This window comes from Chrysemys picta, chromosome 16 (genome assembly GCF_011386835.1).
Source record: "Chrysemys picta bellii isolate R12L10 chromosome 16, ASM1138683v2, whole genome shotgun sequence".
In the NCBI taxonomy this organism is placed as follows: Eukaryota; Metazoa; Chordata; order Testudines; family Emydidae; genus Chrysemys; species Chrysemys picta.
Window position 1 is genome coordinate 5,246,158 of NC_088806.1, and position 20,596 is coordinate 5,266,753.

The window sequence follows — 20,596 nt, forward strand, 5'->3', positions numbered from 1 at the left end:
GTACAGGTACCTCCTCGTCTTGGTGGATCGATTCAGTGGATGGCCTGAGGCCTTCCCATGTCGTAACAACACTGCCAAGACTGTGGCTCTTAAGTTTGTTAAGGAGATCATTCCTCGCTTCGGCCTCCCCCAGTGGATGGAATCTGATAACGGAACTCACTTCACATCTCAAGTTGTTCAAAAGATATCAAGTGCTCTGCAAATCCTCTGGAAGCTCCACACACCATGGCGACCACAAGCCAGTGGAGTAGTGGAATGCACAAATCAGACACTCAAGCGACACCTCTCAAAGGTCTGTCAAGAGCCCTCTCTTAGGTGGCATGATGCTTTGCCCCTTGTGTTACTCCGCATTCGTGCTCTCCCCAAGGGTAGGTTAGGGCTTAGTCCCTTCGAGATTATGTTTGGAAGGGCATGGCCTCTGAATGGCACCCTGGTTCTGGCAGGGGAGTGGGAGATGGGGTGTGGTTTCTTGTCTCAGTACATGTGCTCTCTGTCTGCTGTTCTTTCTTCTCTTCACAGATACACCAAAGATTCACAGCCTCTTCTGCTGGATACCCCGGTCCACTCCCTGCAGCCTGGTGACTCCGTTCTTGTGCGGACCTGGAAGGACGAGCCTCTCCAAGAGAAGTGGAAGGGACCCCACATCGTCCTGCTTGTTTCCCACACAGCAGCAAAGATCGAACGACACAAGAACTGGATTCATCACTCTTGACTGAAAGCAGTACCCGCTCCTGAACAGTGGACTGTCCAGCCTGCTGAGAAGACTGCTAATGACGATTTGGGACTTAAGCTGTTATTCAAAAGACAGTAAGGGTCACTGGGAATGCGTTGTGATCTTTCTGAACAACCACAGCATACTCCCCGCGAGAACCCTGAGCATTGGTTTTATCTATTCACAGTAGGCCGACCTAACCTCTGGTCCTGGTCCTTTTATTTTTTGATTTGTTTGATATCAATACTTCTTATCCACTGGGCATTTGGGTTGTTGTAATCACAATATGGGTTCAGGTTTAGGGTCTCTCACAACATTCCTTTTTGTCACAGAAGCACTCCTTCTGTTACCTAATGTTTCATCCACATCGCATGCAGGATGGGGAGCCATCCCTGCAGATATGGCTATCAATACCTATGAGGCCCTGAAAATTGCCTTTGCCCGTGAGTTCAATCTCTCCCACTGTTGGATATGTGCCCAGACTCCCCACCATTCAGCGGGATTGCCCTGGAGAGTAGTTCCCCAAAATTGGTCAGACTATTGTCAAAGGTGGATGGTTACCAGCAGTAGCACCTCTGACAATTTAAGTCTGCGATCTAACTGTACTGCGGAAGCTCCTTATGGCCTACACAATGGCTCTTGGAATTCCCACTATAGTAGCACTCTTAAGCCCCAGCCTATTCATCTACGCTCTCCACCCGCTGGTCTCATATGTTATCAGCAAGCCAGTACAAGTAATCATACCTGGTTTGCAGGCATTAGTAAGTGTAGATTTTATATTGGTCCTGGTATAAGTCTCACTGTTCCTTTACTAAATGCCACCGGCGCTGCATTCTTTGCCCTTTCCCCACAAGCCACCCTACGGGACCTACAAGGTAACAATGGAAAGGCTAGTTATGGTGAAGCATTCTGGGTTTGTGGTAATAGTGCAGTCTCCTAGTGCCTATTCAGAGATCTCGAATAAATTTGCTTTGTTTCTCCACCTCGGTGTCTTCACTGGTGCAAAGCACACCGGGCAACAAACCTCGCTGTTTGCCTCCTCGGGCTCTTTTGGGCTGGCAACAGGAGGTTTAGGTTGGATATTAGGAAAAACTTTTTCACTAGGAGGGTGGTGAAGCACTGGAATGGGTTCCCTAGGGAGGTGGTGGAATCTCCTTCCTTAGAGGTTTTTAAGGTCATGCTTGATAAAGCCCTGGCTGGGATGATTTAGGTGGGGATTGGTAGCATGCTAGTGTTTTGGCAGATGCTTCATTTTTGAGAGCAGCTTTCCCTGAAGATTTCATAGAATCATAGAATCATAGAATATCAGAGTTGGAAGGGACCTCAAGAGGTCATCTAGTCCAACCCCCGGCTCAAAGCAGGACCAATTCCCAGCTAAATCATCCCAGCCAGGGCTTTGTCAAGCCGGGCCTTAAAAACCTCCAAGGAAGGAGACTCCACCACCTCCCTAGATAACGCATTCCAGTGTTTCACCACCCTCCTAGTGAAATAGTTTTTAGTGATATCCAACCTGGACCTCCCCCACTGCAACTTGAGACCATTGCTCCTTGTCCTGTCATCTCCCACCACTGAGAACAGCCGAGCTCCATCCTCTTTGGAACCCCCCTTCAGGTAGTTGAAGGCTGCTATCAAATCCCCCCTCATTCTTCTCTTCTGGAGACTAAACAATCCCAGTTCCCTCAGCCTCTCCTCATAAGTCATGTGCTCCAGACCCCTAATCATTTTTGTTGCCCTCCGCTGGACTCTTTCCAATTTTTCCACATCCTTCTTGTAGTGTGGGGCCCAAAACTGGACACAGTATTCCAGATGAGGCCTCACCAATGTCGGATAAAGGGGAACGATCACGTTCCTCGATCTGCTGGCAATGCCCCTACTTATACAGCCCAAAATGCCGTTAGCCTTCTTGGCAACAAGAGCACACTGTTGACTCATATCCAGCTTCTCGTCCACTGTGACCCCTAGGTCCTTTTCTGCAGAACTGCTACCTAGCCATTCGGTCCCTAGTCTGTAGCAGTGCATGGGATTCTTCCGTCCTAAGTGCAGGACTCTGCACTTGTCCTTGTTGAACCTCATCAGGTTTTTTTCAGCCCAATCCTCTAATTTGTCTAGGTCCCTCTGTATCCGATCCCTACCCTCTAGTGTATCTACCATGCCTCCTAGTTTAGTGTCATCTGCAAACTTGCTGAGAGTGCAGTCCACACCATCCTCCAGATCATTAATAAAGATATTAAACAAAACCGGCCCCAGGACCGACCCTTGGGGCACTCTGCTTGAAACCGGCTGCCAACTAGACATGGAGCCATTGATCACTACCCGTTGAGCCCGACGATCTAGCCAGCTTTCTATCCACCTTACCGTCCATTCATCCAGCCCATACTTCTTTAACTTGGCGGCAAGAATACTGTGGGAGACCGTATCAAAAGCTTTGCTAAAGTCAAGGAATAACACATCCACTGCTTTCCCCTCATCCACAGAGCCAGTTATCTCATCATAGAAGGCAATTAGGTTAGTCAGGCACGACTTGCCCTTGGTGAATCCATGCTGACTGTTCCTGATCACTTTCCTCTCCTCTAAATGTTTCATAATTGATTCCTTGAGGACCTGCTCCATGATTTTTCCAGGGACTGAGGTGAGGCTGACTGGCCTGTAGTTCCCCGGATCCTCCTTCTTCCCTTTTTTAAAGATGGGCACTACATTAGCCTTTTTCCAGTCATCTGGGACCTCCCCCGATCGCCATGAGTTTTCAAAAATAATGGCTAATGGCTCTGCAATCTCACCCGCCAACTCCTTTAGCACCCTCGGATGCAGCGCATCCGGCCCCATGGACTTGTGCACGTCCAGTTTTTCTAAATAGTCCCGAACCACTTCTTTCTCCACAGAGGGTTGGTCACCTTCTCCCCATGCTGTACTGCCCAGTGCAGCAATCTGGGAGCTGACCTTGTGCGTGAAGACAGAGGCAAAAAAATCATTGAGTACATTAGCTTTTTCCACATCCTCGGTCACTAGGTTGCCTCCCTCATTCAGTAAGGGGCCCACACTTTCCTTGATTTTCTTCTTGTTGCTAACATACCTGAAGAAACCCTTCTTGTTACTCTTAACATCTCTTGCTAACTGCAACTCCAAGTGTGATTTGGCCTTCCTGATTTCACTCCTGCACGCCTGAGCAATATTTTTATACTCCTCCCTGGTCATTTGTCCAATCTTCCACTTCTTGTAAGCTTCTTTTTTGCGTTTAAGATCAGCAAGGATTTCACTGTTTAGCCAAGCTGGTCCCCTGCCATATTTACTATTCTTTCTACACATCGGGATGGTTTGTTCCTGCAACCTCAATAAGGATTCTTTAAAATACAGCCAGCTCTCCTGGACCCCTTTGCCCTTCATGTTATTCTCCCAGGGGATCCTGCCCATCTGTTCCCTGAGGGAGTCAAAGTCTGCTTTTCTGAAGTCCAGGGTCCGTATTCTGCTGCTCTCCTTTCTTCCTTGTGTCAGGATCCTGAACTCGACCATCTCATGGTCACTGCCTCCCAGGTTCCCATCCACTTTTGCTTCCCCTACTAGTTCTTCCCTGTTTGTGAGTAGCAGGTCAAGAAAAGCTTTGCCCCTAGTTGGTTCCTCCAGCACTTGCACCAGGAAATTGTCCCCTACACTATCCAAAAATGTCCTGGATTGCCTGTGCACCGCTGTATTGCTCTCCCAGCAGATATCAGGATGATTAAAGTCTCCCACGAGAACCAGGGCCTGCGATCTAGCAACTTCTGCTAGTTGCCAGAAGAAAGCCTCGTCCACCTCATCCCCCTGGTCTGGTGGTCTATAGCAGACTCCAACCACGACATCACCCTTGTTGCTCACACTTCTCAACTTTATCCAGAGACTCTCAGGTTTTTCTGCAGTTTCATACCGGAGCTCTGAGCAGTCATACTCCTCTCTTACATACAACGCAACTCCCCCACCTTTTCTGCCCTGCCTGTCCTTCCTGAACAGTTTATATCCATCCATGACAGTACTTCAGTCATGTGAGTTATCCCACCAAGTCTCTGTTATTCCAATCACATCATAGTTCCCTGACTGTGCCAGGACTTCCAGTTCTCCCTGCTTGTTTCCCAGGCTTCTTGCATTTGTGTATAGGCACTTAAGATAACTCATCGATCGTCCCTCTTTCTCAGCATGAGCCAGGAGTCCTCCCCTCTTGCGCTCTCCTGCTTGTGCTTCCTCCCAGGATCCCATTTCCCCACTTACCTCAGGGCTTTGGTCTCCTTCCCCCGGTGAACCTAGTTTAAAGCCCTCCTCACTAGGTTAGCCAGCCTGCTGGCGAAGATGCTCTTCCCTCTCTTCGTTAGGTGGAGCCCGTCTCTGCCTAGCACTCCTCCTTCTTGGAACACCATCCCATGGTCGAAGAATCCAAAGCCTTCTCTCCGACACCACCTGCGTAGCCATTCGTTGACTTCCACGATTCGACGGTCTCTACCCAGGCCTTTTCCTTCCACAGGGAGGATGGACGAGAACACCACTTGCGCCTCAAACTCCTGTATCCTTCTTCCCAAAGCCACGTAGTCTGCAGTGATCCGCTCAAGGTCATTCTTGGCAGTATCATTGGTGCCCACATGGAGAAGCAGGAAGGGGTAGCGATCCGAGGGCTTGATGAGTCTCGGCAGTCTCTCCGTCACATCGTGTATCCTAGCTCCTGGCAAGCAGCAGACCTCTCGGTTTTCCCGGTCGGGGCAGCAGATAGATGACTCAGTCCCCCTGAGGAGGGAGTCCCCAACCACCACCACCCTCCTCCTCCTCTTGGGAGTGGTGGTCGTGGAACCCCCATCCCTAGGACGGTGCATCTTTTGCCTTCCAATCGATGGAGTCTCCTTCTGCTCCCTTCCCTCAGATGGGTCATCTAGTCCACTCTCCACATTAGTACCTGTAGAGAGAACATGGAAACGATTGCTCACCTGTATCTCCATTGCTGGTGCATGGACGCTCCTCTTTCTCCTTCTGGAGGTCACATGCTGCCAAACCTCCTCACAATCCTTCTGTCCCTGCTGCGCCTGCTCTGAATCTTCAGAACATTGTGGCTGTAGAAGCATCTCCTGATGTCTGTCCAGGAAATCTTCATTTTCCCTTATGCAACGCAGAGTCGACACTCGTTTCTCCAGCCCTCGAACCTTCTCTTCCATTATGGAGACCAGCTTGCACTTTGTACAGACAAAGTCGCTTCTGTCCTGTGGAAGAAAGACAAACATGGCACAACCTGTGCAGGTTACAACAGCTGATCGCTTACCTTCCATATCACCGTCCTCTTAAGAGCTTCCTCAACTGTTGCAGGAACTACTCAGAGAAACCTGCAGATGAAAGCCTCAGTGCGCTCTCCCCACGCGAACTCCCAGGCAAACTCTTGCTGTTAGCCTCTGCTGTTCGCCGCTCAGCTGGTTCACTGCTGACTGCCCTTATATACCAGTCAGGCCCACTCAAGGCCCACCTGGAACAAAGCACTCCCAATTCACACTTTTCAAACAAACAAGCAAGCAAGCACACGGTCAAACTGACCAACTGTCCCAGCAGCAGACACTCAGATACTCACCAACACAGCCCCCCTAATGCAGCACTTAGCGTACCTCCTCTCGGACAGCTCCCAGGCAAACTCCCGCTGTTAGCCTCTGCTGTTCGCCGCTGTTTAGTGGTCTATGGTAGGAGTAGGTTATTAAATTGGGCCTCCAGTGCATATTTTTTATGCTTTTGCTTAATGGCCATGGCTTTGTTTTATGTCTATAGCTGTTTTCAGTATGCCACATTTTGATGTGTTTACTAACTTGCGTTGTTAGAAAGGATGATAAAATGCATGTACTCCGAGAACAGTGTTAATTTTCTTTGTATTTGATTTCATATTAAATAAACATCTTAGGCAGTGCAACTTGTTAATTATCCCTTGTTTTCATATTTTTTCTTCTTCCTCCATACCTATGAACTGTTTAAGAATATATATTATATCTAGAGTTTTTGTTTGCACTGGTGGTGCACATCCGCACATACCTCGAGATTGGTGCTGCACATAACAAAATTCAACCTGCACATGGATGGAAAATATTCAAGGGTTTACATTGGTTAGCAGGGTGATTTTTTTCACACCCATAACTGACACCCATTTTTTTCACACCCATAACTGTACTCAATGATTTTTTTGCCTCTGTCTTCACGCACAAGGTCAGCTCCCAGATTGCTGCACTGGGCAGTACAGCATGGGGAGAAGGTGACCAACCCTCTGTGGAGAAAGAAGTGGTTCGGGACTATTTAGAAAAACTGGACGTGCACAAGTCCATGGGGCCGGATGCGCTGCATCCGAGGGTGCTAAAGGAGTTGGCGGGTGAGATTGCAGAGCCATTAGCCATTATTTTTGAAAACTCATGGCGATCGGGGGAGGTCCCAGATGACTGGAAAAAGGCTAATGTAGTGCCCATCTTTAAAAAAGGGAAGAAGGAGGATCCGGGGAACTACAGGCCAGTCAGCCTCACCTCAGTCCCTGGAAAAATCATGGAGCAGGTCCTCAAGGAATCAATTATGAAACATTTAGAGGAGAGGAAAGTGATCAGGAACAGTCAGCATGGATTCACCAAGGGCAAGTCGTGCCTGACTAACCTAATTGCCTTCTATGATGAGATAACTGGCTCTGTGGATGAGGGGAAAGCAGTGGATGTGTTATTCCTTGACTTTAGCAAAGCTTTTGATACGGTCTCCCACAGTATTCTTGCCGCCAAGTTAAAGAAGTATGGGCTGGATGAATGGACTGTAAGGTGGATAGAAAGCTGGCTAGATCGTCGGGCTCAACGGGTAGTGATCAATGGCTCCATGTCTAGTTGGCAGCCGGTTTCAAGCAGAGTGCCCCAAGGGTCGGTCCTGGGGCTGGTTTTGTTTAATATCTTTATTAATGATCTGGAGGATGGTGTGGACTGCACTCTCAGCAAGTTTGCAGATGACACTAAACTAGGAGGCATGGTAGATACACTAGAGGGTAGGGATCGGATACAGAGGGACCTAGACAAATTAGAGGATTGGGCCGAAAAAAACCTGATGAGGTTCAACAAGGACAAGTGCAGAGTCCTGCACTTAGGACGGAAGAATCCCATGCACTGCTACAGACTAGGGACCGAATGGCTAGGTAGCAGTTCTGCAGAAAAGGACCTAGGGGTCACAGTGGACGAGAAGCTGGATATGAGTCAACAGTGTGCTCTTGTTGCCAAGAAGGCTAACGGCATTTTGGGCTGTATAAGTAGGGGCATTGCCAGCAGATCGAGGAACGTGATCGTTCCCCTTTATCCGACATTGGTGAGGCCTCATCTGGAATACTGTGTCCAGTTTTGGGCCCCACACTACAAGAAGGATGTGGAAAAATTGGAAAGAGTCCAGCGGAGGGCAACAAAAATGATTAGGGGTCTGGAGCACATGACTTATGAGGAGAGGCTGAGGGAACTGGGATTGTTTAGTCTCCAGAAGAGAAGAATGAGGGGGGATTTGATAGCAGCCTTCAACTACCTGAAGGGGGGTTCCAAAGAGGATGGAGCTCGGCTGTTCTCAGTGGTGGGAGATGACAGGACAAGGAGCAATGGTCTCAAGTTGCAGTGGGGGAGGTCCAGGTTGGATATCAGGAAAAACTATTTCACTAGGAGGGTGGTGAAACACTGGAATGCGTTATCTAGGGAGGTGGTGGAGTCTCCTTCCTTGGAGGTTTTTAAGGCCCGGCTTGACAAAGCCCTGGCTGGGATGATTTAGCTGGGAATTGGTCCTGCTTTGAGCCGGGGGTTGGACTAGATGACCTCTTGAGGTCCCTTCCAACTCTGATATTCTATGATTCTATGATTCTATGACACAACTAAGCTGGCAAAACTTTTAAGTGCAGACCGGGCAAGGGTCTGCATGTGGATTTCAGAGCACTTTAAACTATTACTTTTAACCCAAACATGTTGGTATCAGAGGGCAAAACTTCCAAAGGGAACTTCTGCAGAATGCAAGAAAAATGCACAGCACACTTTGTCTGAAAGGTATCAGAGGTAGGGCTCAATCTCAAATTCATGAGCAGTTCATAGACCATTTACTACAAACTTCAAAGAGAAATATAGACGATGACATTATTACACCCAAGTTTCTTCTAAATGTTAATATTCCTTTTGATCTCTGAATCAGTAGATATAGTGACACACAGGAACCGTCTGTTTACCTGGCTAACATCTAACAAGGTATAAGTAAACACATAGAATTAGTATTACCTCTAATTCTCTCACAATACCAGTTTGCATTTCAGAGCTCTCATCTATGGGACATGGCTACATTAACTATTTATAAGGAATAGCCCTAATTACTATTTACATACTTTTCTAGCATATCTCTAAAGGTTGAATTTGGATCATTTAGCCTGCGAGCTGCTTGACCCTTTCTGTCTCAATGTCACGGGAGTGTCTGGCTGTGTGTGTTCCCAGCAGAGATGGGGATAGTTAAATCCCTCATACGCAGAGTGTCCTGCACCTTTGAGCACCTGGGGAGCTGCCACCGGGATTTGACTGCTTTAAAATGGGCTGGGGTTAAACCAATAGACTCTTCTTTGTGAGAAATGTCCCATGAACTCCCCTGATCTCCCTTGTTTTCTGTCCCCTCAGCAGGGTTTCCTGTTTCCAAACCTGATGTGATCTCCCAGCTAGAACGAGGGGCAGAGCCGTGGCTCCTGGATCTTCAGGGCTCTGAGGAAGGAGAGATCCCAAGAGCTGCCTGTGCAGGTGAGGGATCATTAAACCAATTCAAAAACTCTCAGTGCCTGAAGGAAGGAGCTGGGACTCCCTAAAATGGCCTTGGGAGCTCTCGAAGTTCAGGAGGCCTTGTACCCTATGGGCAGCTATCGCTCCCGACTTCCTACCCATCCTCACTGACAGCTGGCAGCAGCTCCCTACCTGACGGATACAATTCTGCCTCCACATCCCCTCTTCTCGCCACTGTGGAGAAGAGTTTAGGAGAATTCGCTACCTGCGTTTTTTTTTCTGTCTCTCCAGCTCTAATTTTGCTTTGTTTCCCCGTTTTCTGCCCCTGTTTCTGAAGTTTCTCTCTCTATCCTAGCAGGTGCTGGGATGGTGAATGAGAACGAGGAGATGAATCCTCAGCAGGAAGATGCTGAACAAGTGGAAGAACACGGGGAATTATCGCAAGGATCCCAAGGGAATGTGTCCAGGTGTTGTGTGCAGGGAAAAGCCTGTGAGAGTCAGGACAGGCCAGAGAGGGAGCAGGGAAACCAGCCCAGGGAGAAAGTGGGCAAATCCATTAATTGTCAGGGGACTCACCAGAACTCCAAGGAAATCACAGCCCAGCAGAGAATACCCACAGAAGAGAGAAAAAACACATGCACTGAGTGTGGGAAACACTTCACTCTGATCTCCATCCTCATTAGACATCAGCGGATCCACACGGGAGAGCGGCCCTACAAATGCTGTGAGTGTGGGAAACAGTTCAGGGAGAAATCAAACTTTGTTACACATCAGACAAGCCACACAAGGGAGAGACCCTATGAGTGCTGTGAGTGCGGGAAAAGCTTCACTCGGAGCTCTACCCTTACTAGACATAAGAGGATCCACACAGGAGAGAGACCGTATGAATGCTGTGAGTGCGGGAAAAAGTTCACTCAGAGCTCAGTCCTTATTAATCATCAGAGAATGCACACAGGAGAGCGACCCTATACATGCTGTGAGTGCGGGCAAACGTTCGCTCAGAGCTCAGCCCTATTTAACCATGAGAAGATCCACACAGGAGAGCGCCCCTACGAATGCTCTGAGTGCGGGAAACAATTCATTGAGAAATCAAAATTTATCAAACATCAGACAAGCCACACGGGAGAGAAACCCTATGAATGTTGTGAGTGCGGGAAACAGTTCAGTGAGAAATCAAACCTTATTACACATCAGACAAGCCACACAAGAGAAAGACCCTATGAGTGCTGTGAATGCGGGAAAAGCTTCACTCGGAGCTCATCCCTTATTAGACATCAGAGGATTCACACAGGAGAGAGACCGTATAAATGCTGTGAGTGCGGGAAAAGCTTCGCTTTCAAATCAGATGTTAATAAACATCAGAGGGTCCACACAGGAGAGCGCCCCTATGAATGCTGTGAGTGCGGGAGACAGTTCAGTCAGAAATCAAACCTTAGTGCACATCAGAGAGGCCACGCAGAGCAGAGTCCCTATGAGTGCTGTGAGTGTGGGAAAAAATTCACTCAGCGCTCAGGCCTTATTAATCACCAGAGAATCCACATGGGAGACCGCCCCTATACATGCTCTGAATGGGGGAAACAGTTCAGTGAGAAATCAAACCGTTTTAAACATCAGACAGGCCACACAGGAGAGAGACCCTATGAGTGCTGTGAGTGTGGGAAAAAGTTCACTCAGAGCTCAGGCCTTATTAAACATTGGAGGATCCACACAGGAGAGAGACCCTATGGATGCTTTGAGTGCAGGAAAAGCTTCACTTTTAAATCAGACCTTATTAATCATCAGAGAATGCACACGGGAGAGCGACCCTATGTATGCTGTGAGTGTGGGAAAAAGTTCACTCAGAGCTCAAGTCTCATCAGTCATCAGAGGATCCACCCAAGAGAGTAGCCTGTGAATGTGGGAAAAGTTTCATCCGGAGCTCACACCTTAATAGACATCAGCGATGTCACAGGATAGAGACACACCATAAACACTTTGTGCAGGGCAGAGAAAAGATTGTTTTAAAGCCATTTGCTAATTCCCACACAGGGACTTTTTAGGGCTGTTTGCACCATTTGCGTCACCCTGTTCTCTCAGCTCCCCCAGGTGAGTTGCCTGCTTTTCGTTTTGCAGGTCGCCCTTCTCTGGAGTGAATCCTGTGGTCCTTTCTACCAGCTCCTTTCTAATGTGAGTCATCATGGGAGTGTCTCTCTCCTGCCAGGAGTGTCCATCAGCCCAGGGGTGGGAAATAGGAGTGACCTCAAGTAGCTAAATTGAGCAAAAATCGACCTGGGCTTTGCCTCCTCTAGGATTTTCCATGGAGTCGGCCTGCTGGAGGTAGCTACCCTAATGTAAACACCCTGCTAGATGTGCCGTGCTGACATAGCCCAGGCACAGGGGTTGGGGTTAGCTAGCACCTTCCCCTTTGACCTGTCCTAATCAACAACAATTTTCATACTCAAGACAAGCCCTGAGCATCACATTTATACTCTCACTGCACTAGCAGAGCGATTGTTAGAGTCACCAAGTTCCCCCTTTGGTGACAGATTGTCTCATCCCCAGTTGTTCTCACACTGGTCCAGGTTGTGCTGGGCAGCGGGTTGTTTGTTTTTTTCCCCATTTTCCTCATTTAAAATCTATTTCAATATAACAAAGAGGAGGAGCAGGAGTGGGACAAATGTATCATTTCAGCCTCTGCGACACCAGAAGGAAAGGGGGTGAGTCGGCGGGATTACCTCCTTCCCCATCGCCGTCACTAGGCCCGCTCACTCCAGCAGCGCTGGCGTTTGTCTGAGCCACAATGGAGTTTATCCACCTCTGATCTACCCCTCCACCTCCCACAAAGTCTCTGCACTTCATAGCAAATTGATCCTAAATCCGACTCGTTAGGGCTGGAGATGGAAGTGTCCCAGACCTGGATGGGGAATTTCCGTGGATCCCAAACACAGTGCGAACATTCCGAGTTTAAATCCCAGTTTCTGTCTATTGACAAAGTCACTTCTGGACATTTCCCTGCTGAGCTGGGATCATTTGCACATGAGAAACTCAGCAGTTTTTCCTTATTACGACAATGCTAATTTTTGTTGTTGTCAATAACACGACTCCATAATAATGTGGAGTGAAGCTGGTTTGAATGGATCAGAGGAGAAGGCGACAGGGAAATCTGCTCTCCTGATTTTTGATTCATCCGATGGAACCTGCTCTGGAATTTAATTTTATATAAAATTGAACGTGACTTATACAGAGCTAGTTGAGTGGTGTTAAGAATAGTTTAGATTTAGTGAGCTGTGTTCTTCATTTTATTTGTTTTATACATTTCATTAAAATAAACAAAGAGATAGCGAGTCATGTTTTTCAATAAGCTACATGGGTCAGAACCATGGAGCATCTGGGTGGAGATCAGCCAGTCCAAGTCGGAGCCTTTATCAGCTCCCTCTGTATTAATCCTTTGGTTCTCACATGAGAGCAGCTGTGGGGAGAGGGGGGTGGAAACCCATCTCAGCTCCCACTGCATCCTAGTGTCAAGCGTCTGACGAAGTGGGCATTCACCCACGAAAGCTTATGCTCCAATACATGTTAGTCTTAAAGGTGCCACAGGACCCTCTGTTACTGCATCCTAGGGGGCTCAGGGCATCACAAGGGAAAATTAGCTCCCCTACACAGGCTTTCAGGAGTAGGGAGCTGGGAGGGGAGAGGTGGGCTGGGGCAGTGTCTGCCTCATGAGGGGTTGGTGGAATGGGGGTTTATCTGTAAGTACAGATGGATTGGTTGTGGATTTCTCTGCTTTCACTGTAATGGTCAGGGCCAGTCACCACTCCTGTCTGGCTTGCCCTGGCTTGGGGTTGTGTCTGCTCAGGCTCAGCTGAAGTTGGGGGTCTAGTTTGAAGGGTTGTACATGGAGGTGAAGAGATTGTGCCTTTCAGCCACTGTGGTGTTGGCAGAGTGAAGATGTTTGTGTTTTGAGGGAACATTGGGGAATGACTGAAAGAGGGCAGAGTTAAGGTTGTGTGGGCAACCTTAACTTTTGAATTTCCTAGTTTTCAAACATGTGAGTTTTGTAGAAGCTGAGGTTCTGAAGGCAGACAATATTCCACTGGGTAACCTTAACTCTGCCCTTTAATTACTCTTAGGGGAATTCTGTGCCAAAAAATTAAAAACTCTGTGCACAATATTTTAAAATTCTGCATATTTTATTTGTCAAAATAACACAATATAATCACTCCAGCTTCAGTTATTTTGGTAATTTATTTCAAAATACCTGTCAACAACACAGACAACAGCAAAAATGATTCCCCCAGGAGTGAAGAGTTAAAGAAATCCCTACAACAACCCAGTTCCAGTTGGGGGGTTTTGGAGGGGGTTGTGTGGGGCCCCCAGATCCCAGATACCTGCACTCCCATGCCCCCAGAGCCCAGCTGTGGGATAGCCCCCGGCCCAGACACCAGCACCCGCTCCCTGCAGAGTCCAGCTGCAGGCCAGACACCAGCACCCCTCTCCCCACACAGTCCGGCCATGGAGCAGCCCCCGGCCCAAACACCAGCACCCCCAGAGTCTTTACTCTCCCCAACTTCTTTACTGCCCTGTCAGGGGACGTGGTGTGGTGCAGCCCTGCCCTTCCCCACTCTTTGCCAGAGCTAGCAGGGTCTCCCAGGCCCTACGAGCCGGGCTCTGCAGAGTCCAGCAGCCCCTAATGGTGATCAGAAATTCTGTGGGGAAGACAGGGAATTCTGCAAAATTCTGCATGGCGCAGTGGCGCAGAATTCCCCCAGGAGTATTTAATTAATATAAAGAGGATAGGCCCTGGCTGCCAGCTAGATATTAGCCAGCTAGCAAAGCCAATTCCAGGCTTAAACTCTTCGAAAGAGAACAATGAAAATTCCCTTTGGCCAGGCATCCTTTAAACCTATCAAACCCCAAACGCAGCTTGGAAGGGGACATTAAACGCACAACAAACCTGCCTGTGTCTGAAGCAGGGACCTCCAGGCTGTTTTGGGGGCTCCTTTCCCCATAATCCACACACCATGTCCTACTGCCCATTGCTGAGATTTTAACTTTACATCCTGAGGACCTAACGGGCTGTTCCTTCATTCCAAAATTTTAGCAGCAGACTCACTGGGCAGAATAATGTGTCCCAGGAACCTTTTCCCTTTTCGGGAGAGAAGCTGTCTTTCTCTCAAACAGAGCCAAGCTGGGAAGCTTGGATCCCAACACAATTTGGCCAGAGTTCAGGGGGCTGGCTTGGGGGTTTCGCTTTGGGGCATGTCCTTCCTGTCTGCACTGGCAAAGGTGGGAAGAAACAAAGGAAAAAGATTCAAAGTAATTCTCCGGGGGGTGAGTTTTTGCCACCTCCCTCCTGGGTGTCTTTCTTAAAGGCAGAAGGACAAGAAAATCGCATGAATTCCCAGGAAGAAGTTAGCAGATTTCTTCCCCGTCCCAGGCCCCTTTTCTCTGCACAACCCTTTGCTGTGTGATTAATTGCTTCCCATTGATCTGAATTTCTACTAATAACAAACCCTAGTTATGCTCCCTCCAGAGTCTCGCTCTGGCTACACATCTCCTGTCAGTTTCAAAACCCAAGAAGAGGCAGGCAGGCCCCAGCCCCTCCTGCCCCCTCTCCCTGGGCAGCTCAGCTGGGCCCAGACCCCTCCCTCACCTGACATCACAAAGGGACTGTGGGATTCCCTGGCACCTGGGTAAGTAGACAGTGAACCCCACTCCAGGGGCCTGGCCTGAGCCTGCCAGCCCTTTGAGAGAGGAGACACCCCCAGATCCTGCTGGGTGTCCTGCATCTAAGGGTCACCGGCACCAGGGAGCTGTCAGGGGACCGAACAGCCTGTGTCTCTGGGGCTGGCTGAGGAAGGAGCAATGCAGAGGGATGACTGCAGAAGAGAGGCTGAGTGAGGAGTGTTTGTGCTCACAGCACATCCAGTGCGGCTGGTTCTTGGTGAGACAGCGGCCTTTTCCTCCTGCCCACAGAATCCCGCACAGAAAAGGCGCCAGGACATTTTTTGTGTCATTTCCTAGAGTTCCTATAGCATGGCCAGCTCCAACCACCCGCTGGCCAGAACTACCATGCAGTGTTTTTAACACAACCTAGAGATCTGCTGCTGAGGAAGGAAGGGAGCTGGAGACATGGGTAAAGGGTTTACCCTCCCTCCAGGGGCAGGGGAGGGAGAGTGGTCATCTGCCGGGGAGTCAGGACAATAATGTGACAATAAGGGGACAAGCTGCCCCTCCCAGCAGAGACGACTTGTACCTCCTGATACCGGAGGGGCAGGGCACGTGACAGCCCCATGTGTCGCCTCTGAACAGTGAATGAACCTGACTCCTGTATCATGAAAAGCCAAAAAGCTGTTTCTTTCTACGGCCGGAAACACTAGGAGAAGAGAGTTCCAATAATTGCTGCCCAGTTACGTATGAATTCTTTTATATTATAAAGAAAATAGTAATTAGTCTGAATTTGAGCTGCTTGTTATTAAAAGCTGGTTCCCCAATTCACTTCCAACTGCTCTGCAAGAAACACCCCCAGGTCCCTGCTCACCCCAGTAAGAGCAAAAAGAGACCCCACCACCACCACCACTGGGCACTGCCCTTAGTTCCAGGCTGCTGTCGCAGGGGTGGGGACTGATTGTGCTGAGGAGGGAGCCAGTAGAGGCCTCTGGTGCTCTGTTCTGAGCATCTGCCAAGCCCAGGCTGTCCACTGGCCTCAGCTGCTGCCCCCTGCACGCTCTAGAGTCAAACATGCTGGGCCCCCTGGGGGTCAGAGGCGTGGGGCTGGGAAGATGGGGGGAGTTCTCGTCGTTCTGCCAGAACTGGCCTGGCTCCCTTCTCAACAGGCAAGTCAATTCCACCCCCTCCCCTGGAAAATCTGCCCGGAGCTAAGGGCAGCACTGGACGATTCCCTTTAGTTCCCACCAAGGCATGAGGAACCCAGGGCGTTTCTAGAAGAACTTTTGGAACTGACCTGGGGAAACCAGCCTTTAATAACAGGCAGCTCAAGTTTAAACTAACTGGGTTTGATTTTTTTTACAATTAATTATAGCATTACAAAATCCTTCAATCCTAGTGTCCCATAAAATTGCTTCAGCCTTATAGTTTTCCAAGGGTAAAACTAAACATCTCTTCAAATACAAGGGAGTGGAGATCAGTCAATGTTCAGAGGCCTTGGCTACACTTGGGACTTCCCAGCGCTGTAGTGTAGTCATGCCACCAACGCTGCGAGAGCTCTCTCGCAGCGCTGTATGTACTCCACCTCTCCGAGGGGAATAGCTTGCAGCGCTGCGAGCGAGCGTGCAGCGCTGCAGGCTCTGATTACACTGGCACTTTATAGCGCTGTACTCGCTGCGCTCGGGGGGGGGGGCGTTTTCACACCCCTGAGCGCAGCAAGTTGCAGCGCTGTACAGCACCAGTGTAGCCAAGGCCAGAGTCATCCCACATAACATGTTGTGGTTCATGCTGGCCCCATCATGTGGCCATCGCCTTTCCCTCTTCGCCCTTAAAAGTGTTGGTATTTTACATAGACACTTTCTTCCCTCAGGAGAGACCTGGGAACCAGGGCTGCCTGCTAGACAAACACCTTTAAGAGAGGGGTGCCTCCCAGTCAGAAAATCATCTCCCTCCTTCAGTTCAGTGACAGCCTGAATTGTTCCTTATCCCAGCAGAGCCGGAGGATTGAAAGCAGCAACATCAAACCCCTGTGTAGCTGGCAGGAATGAACACAAACGCTCCCTTGTATCTGAAGAGAGGTTTAGTTTTACCCTTGTGTAGCGAGGCGGTGGGACACCCCACAGCCCCGCTGAGGGCCGAACCCTCCCGGAGCCACCGGGTCAGGCACCTGCCCCTCCGAGGTCACGGCCCCGACCCGGAAGTATAAAAGCTCGCCTGCAGAGCTCAGTGGAGCCCAGGCCGGCGGAGGGAGCAGACGTCCGTGGCCAAGCTCCCGCTTGGGAAACAGCCGCAGGCCGCAACCGGCCTGCTGAGTCACCAGGCCGGCCGAGCCTACCTCTTGCCAGGTACCCCGAGGAGGACTGGCCAAGCCTGCCCCGTGCTAGGTACCCCGAGGAGGACTGGCCAAGCCTGCCCCATGCCAGCTACCCCAAGGAGGAGCCGAGCCTGCCCCGTGCCAGCTACCCGGAGGAGCCGGGCCTGCCCCGTGCCAGCTACCCGGAGGAGCCAATGCTGGTGAAGAGCACCGACGACAGCAAGATGGCCCAGGTACCATCCAAGGGGGAGTGTGGAAGTAGCCCGGGGGCAGCCGACCCCAGTCTGGCTGCTACACTGCCGGAGCCGATGTCAGTGTGTTGCGGCCAGGATCCCCACTGACAGCAGCGAGTTTTCGTCGCTGCTAGGGCCCCGGGCTGGGATGCAGTGGAGTGGGAGGGCCTGCGTCCCCCCTACCACCCACTCCTTGGGTGGCAGACTCCCCCTTTTCCCCTGGCCTAGAGAGGCTGGGTTAGGGTTACCATACGTCCGGATTTTCCCGGACATGTCCGGCTTTTTGGGCTCCAAATCCCCGTCCGGGGGGAAATCCCAAAAAGCCAGACATGTCCGGAAAAATCGGGCCGGGCCGGCGGTGCGGTGCCGGGCCGGGGGCTCGGGGGACAGGCCGGCAGAGTGGTGCCGGGCCGGGGGCTCGGGGGCCGGGCCGGTGGAGCAGTGCCGGGGGCTCGGGGGCCGGGCCGGCGGAGCGGTGCCGGGCCGGGCCGGGGACCGGCAGTGCTGGGCGGGCCGGGGGTGCTCGGCCAGGGGCCGGCACCCCAGGGCCCGAGCCGACCCAGGCTGGAGACGCCGGGGGGGGCCAGACTGGGCCGCGCCTCCTCCCCCCACACCCGCCTTACCTGCTTCAGGCTTCCCGCGAATCAAATGTTTGCGGGAAGCAGGGGAGGGGGCGGAGACTTTGGGGAAGGGGCGGAGTTGGGGCGGGGCGGGGCTGGGGGCGGGGCCAGGGCCCCGTGGAGTGTCCTCCTTTTGGAGGCACAAAATATGGTAACCCTAGGCTGGGTATCTCACTAACTATTTGCTTGCTGCCCTGCCCTGATCTAGGGCCTGGGCTGCTACAAACCCCGACCCAGCCCCTGCTTAAGGGCCTGGGCCTCTGATTGACTATTTGATTACTGCCCCGCCCTGACTTAGGGCCTGGGCCGCTATAGACTTTGCCTCAGCCCTTGCTTAAGGGCCTGGGTTTTGGACCTCTGGACTCAGTCCCTGCTTATGGGCCTGAGCCCCTAACTGTGTGCCCGTTGCCCCGGACTCCCGCCAGACCAGAGCGAGGCGCTGGGACACCCCACAGCCCCGCTGAGGACCGAACCTCGGCCCAAACCTACTACACGTGGTACCAGAAGTGGGGACCTCTTGCCCAGAATGTGGGCACGAGCCCTAGACCCCTGTAAGAAGGGGTCCGGGGGGGAGTGGTCCCCCAGAGGAGACATGGATTTAACTAAACTTTTCACGCTCCTGACGGAGAGCCAGGAGCGACAGCAGGCGGCCCAGCTTCAACAGCAACAGCAGCAGCAGCTCGTCCAGCAGCTGGGGCCCAGCAGCAGCAGCTGATACAGGACCTGACGGTGCAAAACCGGGAGTTCCAGCAACAGTGTTTAAAACAGTTGGCAACCGCTCTGCCCCAGCCCGCGGGGCCCCAGCCAGGAGACCCGGACGGGGCTCCCCGTGTCACCCTGCCTGTAAGACTGACTAAGATGGGACCACAGGATGAACCTGAGGCCTTCCTAGTGACTTTCGAAAGAGTCGCACACGTTGCTGGGTGGGCGCCAGACCAGTGAGCTACCCTCCTGGCACCATACCTGACAGGGACGGCACAAACGGTCTACCGGGGGTTGTCCACGGAGGATGCACAAGACTATGTCCGGGTAAAGGCGGCCATTTTAGACGCCCTAGACATCAGCCCCGAAACCTTCCGGCAGCGGTTCCGGGCCCTGTACTACACCCCGGGTGCCTAGGGAAATGTTAAGTGTTCAAATTCATTTTGAGCATCCCCATTCAGTGGAATTCCTGAACATACTGGAAATGGATATGAAAATATATTTCCATTAAAAAAAAAAAAAAACCCTCTCAGGGAGCACCTGGATTTGAACCAGGGAATCTCCTGATCTGTAGTCAAATGCTCTACCACTAAGCTATACTCCCTATGATAATGCATTGTTGGACATACTCATCTTGTGGATTATGAAGGATACACCCAATTTCAAAAGGTTTTTCTTCTATTCCGAGACATGGGTGTTTTAAAAATGGCAGTTCATTAAATTTTATATATGCACATAAACACCACACCTTGCACAATCCCCACACATGCTCCGGCTCACCAGAGCACAACAACTTTTGAGGGACCACACCCAGCTACCCAGCTCTGTGCCCTTTAACCTCCTCACCATTGCGCCAATCCATTAAAGGCACAGGGCACATGTAACTTCAACCCATTAATTTCTATATCATTCCTAAAGAATTCCAGTCTGACCAGAAGCAGAGAACTCCCAGGAGTATCAGCCACACCCCTGTGCCCTGTAGCAGAGGGGGGCTCTGGCAATGGGTAGGGCCCATAGTGCATAGGTCGCTTTTTATATTTTGCACACTTGTGGTTCAGTGGGAGAATTCTTGTCTCTCATCCAGCAGGCCTGGGCTTAATTCATGGCCAGGGCAGATCTGAGTTTTATGCTTAGATGTAGAAATTGCAGAATTTAAGCTTGAAATATGGGCCAGTTTTCCCCCGTAGCATTTCACATCTTTACATCCAAACACGATGACTTTCTGCATGATCTGGCCTCGTTCAACCTTAAGATGTTGGGGTCCATGTAGGACTCACTGGGTAAAATTCTCTGGACTGTTAGGCAGCAGGTCAGATCAGATGTTCACAGAGGTTTAACCTGCCTTTAAAATCAATGAATAAACACAAAATATGGTGTTAAATTAATCCTCAGAAGCTGCTTTTCCCATAGCCAGATCCTCAGCAAAGTGCAATCCAATGACTGCAGGGCCTGGGCACTTCTTGATCCTCAGGTGATTACATGCACCCAGGGTGGTATGGAACTCTACACCCAGCATGTCATCAGCTATAGAGGGGAAAGGAAAAAAAACTGGGGGTTGTTAATTGGCTTATAGCTTGTTTAACACTTCTTTAACACAGGTACTTTGTACACTAAATAAAAATAAATAGAATCTGCTTGCA

At 50.5% G+C, this 20,596-nt stretch overlaps 1 protein-coding gene and 1 non-coding gene across 2 annotated transcripts; one reads left to right on the forward strand and one right to left on the reverse strand.

Moving 5' to 3' along the window:
- The first annotated feature begins 1,112 nt into the window (after positions 1 to 1,112).
- LOC112061033 (zinc finger protein OZF-like) lies at positions 1,113 to 12,749 on the forward strand. The gene is made up of 3 exons (XM_065570410.1): positions 1,113 to 1,155; positions 9,349 to 9,462; positions 9,800 to 12,749. Exons 1-3 carry the CDS (start codon positions 1,113 to 1,115, stop codon positions 11,326 to 11,328), a joined length of 1,686 nt encoding a protein of 561 aa, XP_065426482.1. The 3' UTR covers positions 11,329 to 12,749.
- A 6,738-nt stretch (positions 12,750 to 19,487) lies between these two features.
- On the reverse strand, positions 19,488 to 19,560 carry TRNAC-ACA (transfer RNA cysteine (anticodon ACA)). Its single transcript has one exon. It is a non-coding gene; the product is annotated as a tRNA-Cys (tRNA).
- Between the last annotated feature and the right edge of the window lie 1,036 nt (positions 19,561 to 20,596).